The sequence below is a fragment of the Crocodylus siamensis genome, chromosome 1, assembly GCF_052110815.1.
Source record: "Crocodylus siamensis isolate JL-2025a chromosome 1, ASM5211081v1, whole genome shotgun sequence".
Classification (NCBI taxonomy): domain Eukaryota; kingdom Metazoa; phylum Chordata; order Crocodylia; family Crocodylidae; genus Crocodylus; species Crocodylus siamensis.
This window is the reverse complement of record NC_143395.1, coordinates 151,147,091-151,155,811: the sequence shown is the minus strand read 5'-3', so window position 1 is coordinate 151,155,811 and position 8,721 is coordinate 151,147,091. Positions and strand designations below refer to the sequence as shown.

General features: G+C 44.7%; 1 protein-coding gene across 1 annotated transcript; it reads right to left on the bottom strand.

Moving 5' to 3' along the window:
- Nucleotides 1-691: 691 nt before the first annotated feature.
- Nucleotides 692-8,512, bottom strand: CYP1B1 (cytochrome P450 family 1 subfamily B member 1). The gene is made up of 3 exons (XM_090045440.1): nucleotides 8,055-8,512; nucleotides 6,000-7,007; nucleotides 692-3,893 (listed from the first exon to the last, which is right to left on the bottom strand). Exons 1-3 carry the CDS (start codon nucleotides 8,072-8,074, stop codon nucleotides 3,281-3,283), a joined length of 1,641 nt encoding a protein of 546 aa, XP_089901566.1. The 5' UTR covers nucleotides 8,075-8,512; the 3' UTR covers nucleotides 692-3,280.
- Nucleotides 8,513-8,721: the final 209 nt, after the last annotated feature.

Below are 8,721 nucleotides of genomic sequence, written 5' to 3'. Positions count from 1 at the left end.
AAAAAATGGATTTGAATAAAATGCTTCTGCCATTTTTTTTTATTTGATTCACTTTCTGTCTCTTTCTATCCTGATACAGTTCCCAGGAAGAGCACATATTTTTGTGATGTTACCATAGGGACATCAAGTCACAGTTTAGGAAGGAAGTGACAGGGCAAAGAGGGAATCTGATGAGGTGTGACATGTCTGTTCTTGGACATAGTTTTGCCCAATCTAGCAGTTACTCCAGAAGCTGCCATTTTCAACTGGGAGGTGGTCTGGTCGGGAGGAGAAAAGGGGGGAGAAAGTTGGAACACAGGACAAAAAAAGAGAGAGAAATGAATTGAAGGTACTTTGTCATAGAAGCCTTCATTTTATCCCACTTCTCTAACTACCGATTTTTGGCCATGATGGTACAATTTAGAAGCCTGAGTCGCCTGCTCAGCAGTTACAAATCCTAGCAAGAATCTAATAACTTCATGCTAGCTGAGAACTGCAAATAAGGAACAGTTACAGATGTCCTACTAAAGCCAATGTTCCCTGGCTGCGTCAGGACAAGAAACTGTTCAGACAGAAAAGATTACTGTCTAGCAGAGAAAAGGCAACTCTTTGGCCTGCCTATAGCTGAAGAGTGCAGAAAAAGTGTTTGAACAACTAAATTTTTCCAGTTTATGCATAATATTGAAAGAACAAAGCCAGCAAATACAAAGAATGCAGGTGCTGTATGATTTATAGTTAATAATTTGGTAATACAATCATCCATCTTAAACATGTCCACAAATATTAGCTTAAGAACTGTATACATTCTAAATTAATGTTAATGAATTTAAACTTTTTTACAGTGCATATATTTGACCATAAAGTATATTGCATATTATCTGTTCATAAACATCAGTTTCAGCTGTATGAATGAAAGTCAATGTTAGCAGCCACTTATGTACTTTAAAGCTTTCGGGTAACATATAAAATTACAAAAAGTTATTTTATTTGTTAAAATACAGAAAAAATGATCTGGGAGTTAGCACAGCTATTCTGTTGTGATTCATATATTTTTTAATACGTGAGATATTTATGTAAGAAGAAGAGAAAAAATGTGTTGCTGGCATCTGATCTAATGTAGATCTGAATATGAAACTGTAGAGTATGTTATAAAGCATTTCACAGGTATAGGCTAAGTTCTGGGATATCATAGATTTTGTCATCCATACAATACCTGAGTATACCCCGTTATACTGAAAAGGCCATTTAATGTTTATTGTTGCTGTTTTGAAATCCATGAAGATGCGCTCTTGTGCAAAGCCAAAAAGATATGAGATAGCAGAGTTGGGTTTGCTATTACCATGTGGAGAGCAAAGAGTTCTTTTAGGTGTAGGCAACCCCTGGCACAGGTGCCAGAACATGGCATGTGAAAGCATTTTGCTTGGCACGCACCTCAGGACAGATAGTGGGGAATGGCCCAGGGCTGCGCTGCCACAAGTCAAGGTTTTCGGTGTTTTGGGCACTCTGCCCAAAAACACTGCTGACCTCCTGTAGACCCTGATATGGCCCTCCTTTGAAGTCAATGGCAACGCTCCAATCTGTTTCAAAAGGGTCAGGATCAGGCCTTAATCCTTCTCCTGTAAGTGTCAATGTGAATTTTGCCATACTATGGACTTTCTATATAAGTTAAGGATCAATCCTGCAAATCCTTATTCATGCTAATAGTCCTTATTCAGACAAATTGCTCCATTGATTTCAACAGGTTATGAATATTTATAGGATCAGGCCCATATTTTACTGGATACCAGATGGTCTGACTATACAACAGTCAAATAATAGGCCAAGTGCCTTTAACTCCCATTGATTTCACTTGGAACTGATGGTGGTTTGTACCTCACAAGACTTTGCAAGGTCATTGACTTACAAATAATGCGTTTGTGCCATATCTATAATGAATATCATTTATTTCCTACTGAATACATCGGGACAGAGGGACAAAGCTATAAATATTTTTCAGATAAACTCTGAACTGAAGGATATCATAAGGCTCTTTATCTATTTATTATTTTTTAAAAGTGTTTTCTGAGTAAAGCAAAAGACATTTTCGAGTTACAATTAATGGACCCAATCTGTTTCTGTATCCCAGCTTCCCATTAGTTTTTGTTTCACATCCTTTTTTGAAAGCGTAGTGCATTAATCCATGATGAACCATCATATGCGTAATTTTAACTCAAGCTAATAGAAAGACTATGTGATAACCATCAATACTGTATACATTATTCAGTCTTTGTAGCACAGAAGTTCCAACCCAAAAGCCCATTACAGGAAAAACGTTACCCACACAAATTTCAGCTGGACAACTCGTGATTAAGGATCACTCCTGTGCCTAAGAGTTGGTAAACTTGGGGCATAAGCTTTTAACTGAGAAAACAAAGTTCATAATGGAAGGCCACTAGTAAGTTTTCCTAATTAAAAACAATTGCTATTTTCTTTTGATTGAGTCTTTTCTTTCTTTTTATGAATATGTTCATGGATTATATAGCGCATCTGCCATTTGGTGATAAACCATTTTTTTTCTTTCCTTTCAAGATGTAATGAAAGTCCATGTGGCAGTACATTCCATTTGTTCATATATGTAATTTACAGACAAAATATGAACTACATTTCAAAATATTGTGCTTATAACTGAGTCTAGTTTTTTTGTCATACTTGTAAACACTTTGGAATGTTAAAGGCAAGACTTCTTACTACAAATTAATTTAAAAAAATTGAAGGTTCTTTTGTTTAAATCAAAGAACAGATATACATCCCAGTAGTTATTATACAGGACATACCAGTTCCCTGCAGTGTATCCTTGCAGAATTGAGCTCTAATATTCTGGGCACCTCTCTTTCTACAACAGATGTCACTTTAGGATGTAGAATCAGGGAAGGCAAAATCAGGGCTTGGAGCGTTTCATAGAAACAGAGAATGGATTGTGCAAAACTGTGTGTGTGAGGATACTCCAAACAGGCAGTAAGAAAAGCATGCTACAATAACTGTTTTCTTCCTGCCCATTCACAGACAAGTCAATGTACTTTCCAATCCTGTCCTTGTCCTTGCTTCATCACTTCATATAAAGGGTCCATTGGTTCTCTCTTTCGGAAATTCAAATAAACAAACAAAAAGAACTTGCTTACTGCTACTCCCTACTCTTGTGCCTTCTGTGCCTCCAGCTTGCTTTCTTCCAAAAAGCCCACCAGAGTATATTATAATTTATTTAATTTATGTCTAAAGAGAGAGAGAGAAGAAGGAACATCCTTACACACTCAAATGTCAATGTTCAGAAATTTTCTGAGAGGTGATTTTCACTGGCTGTCTTCTCTGTTTGCAGTCTTTGAACAGCACTGTCTAGCAAATCTAGGGAGTCCCTAAGTGTGACATTAACTGTAAAAGGCTTAGGTTTAATGGTCAATCCGTAAGTAAAATCCATTTTAGGGTCCTCATTTGGATTAGCAGTAAAATTGCACTGGTGCACAAGTATGGAAGTAAAGAGAAAGAGTTGCATCTTAGATAACTCCTCTCCAATGCACCGACGTTTACCTAACGAAAAAATCATCACACTGCTTGTAAGATCTTTGTTGAGAAATCCTTTCTCATCCAGGAATCTCGATGGGTCAAAGTCCTCTGGGTTGGACCACTTTGCTGGGTCATGATTCACTGACCACTGATTAACAAATATCACTGTATCTTTGGGAATGAGGTAGCCCATTAGGCAGGTGTCAGCTGTGGTAGCATGTGGAATAGTGACCGGCACAAAGCTGCTGAAACGCAAAGATTCATACAGGAAAGCCATGACGTAGGGCAGGTGTGGCTGGTCTTCAGCGGAGGGCAGGCGATCTCTACCAACAATCTTATCTATTTCTTCTTGCATCTTAGCTTGCACTTTTGGATACCTGTTTAAATATAAGTGTGTAGATATAAACTATCTATGCAAGCAGAATATTAACTTTCAGCCAGCTAATTTTTAATATAATTCTGTGCTACTAGAGCTGGTCTGAAATCACTGACAGAACATTGAAAAATGCAGTTTTATCCAAATCAAAATGTTTGGTGAGAATTGGTAGATTTTGACCAAAATTTGTTGGGGAGAAGCCAAAATATTTCATTTTGATAGTGTTGTTTTGGTTCATTTCCACTTTTATAATATTGTATATGCATTCTATTTAATGTTAACTTTATTTATTAATGGAATATGAAATAGGAAATTCATTAATAAACTATCAAGATAGGTAGACACTTACATTTGAATAGAAATGACATGTTTAAAACATGGAATGAAAATTCTGCTTCCAACTAGCTCTCTCTATGATTTTAAGTCCATTAGCACTGGTGCTTAAATTAACAAATATTAAAAAATTCTATTATAGATTGTTGAGAGCTATATGCTTATTAAGCTAAAAATAAATTCCCTAAACTTAAAATATTATCCAAAGAAAATAGTTCACGAGCATTTTAACCCATCAATTTGTGAATACTTACCATAAATGATATCAAACTAAACTTTCTTAATACTATATTTTAGGATCACTAGCAAAAAATTATCCTATATTATAGACTTGTCACATAGAAAGAAAGATTATAAAATAACTTCATAAAATAACTCTTCAGAATTGGCTTTTCATGTCTCTGTTTCCCCTCCCAACATATTTCTGTAAGAGAATTTACATGTAAAAAAAATATATAATTTCAAGTTCCAAGCCGGGTATGGATACATGAAATTATATCCTATCCTTAAGGTGTGAAATATTTGTCTGATTTTTAAGCAGCAGTGGAGTAGATGAGCCTAAGGAAAATCTCATAAAATACCCCCAGAAGGCATAAATGATTAAGGAAAAAAAATGGGAGCTAAAAACTTCTTCCAGCTGTAAGATTCCACCCTCCCACCGCTGCACTCTGCTGAGTCCAATCTGTTCTAGGAAACCTTGCATCATAAACATGTTATTCTCATAGGTCCCCAACAGATCTGCTTATTCAAAAGTTTTGAGGTGGTTTTCCACAAGTCACACAACAATAATAAAGGTACATATTATAGGAGCATTAATAAAACAGGACAATTTTTTTATCTAGCTCAAGTAGATGTTATCTTACGATCTCCTTGATCTTGACCTGGGAAAATCTATTATTTCTAGGTTTGGTTTTGTTGCCTTTTTGCCAGCTTCACTCTATATGCAACTCCAACAGCAGAACGGGTTTTTTTCTCCAATATCTTTATTTCTGGCAGATTTCCCGGAGCTTCCGTGTTAGTTAATCACAACAACCCTAGTACTTCACTGCCTACAGTTACAGGATTGTTACCTTACCTTTACTTTCCATTAGAAACCAAGAGCTAATAACCAGCTTGCTTTGGTTTAGAGCATGTACATCACTGCAACTCTAAGCTTAGGCCAATTTGTTCATGGACTGCATTGGATTTCAGTTGCAGGATTTGTTCCAACTTGTCTTTTTAATGTCAGGGAAAGTGTTCCGGACAGCTAGACCTATTAGCTTATAAGTGTTGTTTATTTGAGTTGGCTTTGATCTGTGGATCGTTTCCAACAGCTGCATCTTGTTGGCTTCGAAGATGCAGAGCTGTTGGGCAGTGGTCCCCAGCTTTGCTTTGTGATGGGTGACACCAACGCATACACTTGACACTTGGGGAAGGCAGGAAATTGCCCTCTTGACTGAAAATTAGTCAGAGCAGTTCTCGTGGGGCTGAGATGCAAAACTGGAGGGTGAGGAGGGGGAGATCCTTGGCCTTCCACCCCTGAAGCTAAAAACAAACAGCAGTTTTAATCTAGGGCTGATGGGCAGGTGCTGGATGTCTGCTCTAAACATGTGCTAATTAGGATACATCGGAGCAGACTCGATTAATGCAGTCAGCTGTTCTGTCACAAATCTACTAGTGCTCGTATTACATGGCCCCCCAGAAAAGTTCTTGAGGCACCCCAAGCTGTCACCGTCCCCTGGTTGAGACTCCCTGGTGTGTATGCATGTGTCGGAGGGGTGTTTAGTGAACGCACCTGATGAGGAAGAGGAGGAGCCACTGCAAGGCCGTGGAGAGCGTGTCCTGACTGGCACCGAAGATGTCAGTGACTGTGGCAGGCACATGCTCAAGGGGCAGACAGGGCTGCTCCTGCTGCAGGCGGATAAAGGCATCCATCATGTCGCGGGGGGCAGCACCTGGGCGGAGGCTGCCATGGTGCTGCACAAACTTGGCACGCACAAAGCCATAGAAGTCACGGTTGAGCTCGCGGAAGGCGGCATAAGCAGCTCGCACAGGGCTGGGGAAGCAGCGCAGCCAGGGCAGCACATCCACCAAGCTGCCGGCACCCACAGCTTGGCTGAACTGCTCATTGCGCCCCACCAGATGCAGGAACTCACTGTCACTGTGGCTGTAGCGACGTCCGAAGCACAGCGCACTCATCACGTTGGCTACTGCCACCACCAGGCTTCGCGCTGGGTCCACAAAGGCACCACCTGAGCTGCCCCATGCCAGTAGCTGCAGCAGTGCCTGGGCCTCAGCCAGCAGGTGCCGCTCGAGGCGGCGGCGGGCCCCAGCACCACCTGTGGAGAAGGAGCGCACCATGCCCTGCGCCACCCGCCGGTGCAACTGCCACAGCTCAGAGTAGGTACTGAAAGCCAGGCTGCGTCCACCTGATACCAGCTGGAAGGATGGGAAGGGAGGGCGCCCTGCAAAGGTGGCAGCCTGGCGCACCAGTGCCTGCCGGATGGCTTGCTCACCATTCAGAACCACAACGTGCCAGGCACCCAGGCGCAGCTGGAAAATATCACCGTAGGCTTGGGCCAGGCGAGTGAAGGCCAGGTGTGGCGTGCTGCCCAGCTGTGCCGCATTGCCAATCAAAGGCCATGCGAAGGGGCCCGGTGGCTCCCGGTATCTCTGCTGCTGCCGTTGCAGCAGTAAGTGCTTGCCTAAGTGTAGCACAGCCAGCAGGGACAGCAACAGCAGCAGGCAGCATTGTGGCACTGGGAGGCTCCACACCACTGCCACCAGTCGCCGCAGGGCTTCACTGCAAGGAGAAGGGGGATATCAGAGTGGGATGCACGGCCCTCGCATCTGCCCAACCACGGGAAAAGGAAAGTGATAAGGATATGGTGGCAGCACCTCCCTGGGCAGCCTATCAGGGTTGGTGTGGCAGCCAAACCCCAGGCACAGCTGGGATTGATGGGGATAGAGACATGGCAGAATCTGTATCCACACACACATAAAAATCTATCTATCTATCCATCTATGTGTGTGTGTGTGTGTGTGTGTGTGTGTAAGGTACTGGGGTGGGCATAAATAGATAGATGGATATTGATATCTATATGTTATTCTCATAGATGCCCAACAGACCTATGATTGATAAATAAAGATATATAGATAGATATAGATAAAAAACACTACAGCAGAGCCATTTGCCATGTGTGTAACTTGAATTAGCCCACCATTGTTCACAATAAATACTATGATATATATAAAGTATTCTCGTATATACTAAGTACTCTATAAATATATATGTATATGCATATTCTGTTTGGGCCCAAAAGCTTGCAAAGAACACATTTTTCCAACTATTTAGTTCGTCTAATAAAAGAGATCTCATTTACCCAAAGAACCTTGTCTGCCTATGTATACACACACACACACACACACACACACACAGTGGCGCTGCTGTAGCTTTATATATACACATGCAAACACATACATACAATATGTATATATGCTATATATACTTCTATATGCTGCTGTAGCGTTATATCGATGTCTATAGATAGATACATACGTGTGTATATCCACCTCTCGATTGATCGGTGGAACTACCTCTCGATTGGATATGATTGGATCGATATCCGCACACCCACTACATACATCCACACCACAGGTACATCTGTAGACACACACACGGAGCGCAGGCACTCATGCCCCTGCCCCACTGGCCGCGCCCACCCCTGGCTCCAGCCCCGCGCCTGGTCGCCGGGCCCCGGTGCGGTGCGGTGCGGCGGAGCGCCGCGCGCTGCCCGAGGAAGGGGACAGCTGCCTCGGCTCCTGCAGCCCTGCGCGGGGCCGCACTGACCTGTCCGGGAGGGCCTCCATCGCGGTGGGTCCCGGCGGGTCTCCGCAGCCCGGGGCAGCGGCCGCTCAGGAGCGCCCGCGCTCGCGGCCCCGGGCGCGGCGGGGCCCGGGCGGGCAGACGCCTCCCGCCATCGCCTGCCCCGGGATGTCCAGCTCTGCTTCGCCCGCTCCCGCGTGTCACCCGCTGCTCCGCGGAGCCGGGGCTCGCGGCGTCCCGCGGCAGGCGGGGAAGCGCCTTCATCTTCGGCGCTTATGAAGGTGCCGGCCCGCCCCGCCCCGGCCCGCCCCGTCGCCTCCCCGTTGCGTGCGGGAGCCGGCGCCTCCGCCTCCGGCACCTGACACGGGCGGCGGGGACACGCGGCCGCGGGCGGGCGGCTCGGCTCGGCTCGGCTCGGCGGCTGCGGGCAGCCCGCGGTGCTGCAGGGCCCGCTCCAGGCGCCCCCCGGGGCTCCTGCTCCTCCCGCCCTTTCCCCAGCCCCACAGGGCGCCCGCCCATCCTGTGCCGCCGGCTTCCCAGTGCCCTCTCCTGCCCTTCCGGCGAGGCGGCCCGGGCCGACCTGCGCGCCCTTGGCTTTCCTCTCACTGAAGCCACGGGGGCCTGAGCGGGCCCTGCTGGAGCCAGCGCACTGAGCCCTGCCTCAGCACCTCTGTTTTGTCACCCTGAGAGA

Excerpts from the sequence above, each read along its gene's own strand:
- CYP1B1 (XM_090045440.1), bottom strand. The coding sequence starts at position 8,074 with ATGGAGGCCCTCCCGGACAG. Across the intron at positions 7,008-8,054 it reads ATGGAGGCCCTCCCGGACAG|TGAAGCCCTGCGGCGACTGG; the intron begins GTCAGTGCGGCC and ends TTCTCCTTGCAG. Across the intron at positions 3,894-5,999 it reads CTCCTCCTCTTCCTCATCAG|GTATCCAAAAGTGCAAGCTA; the intron begins GTGCGTTCACTA and ends ATATTTAAACAG.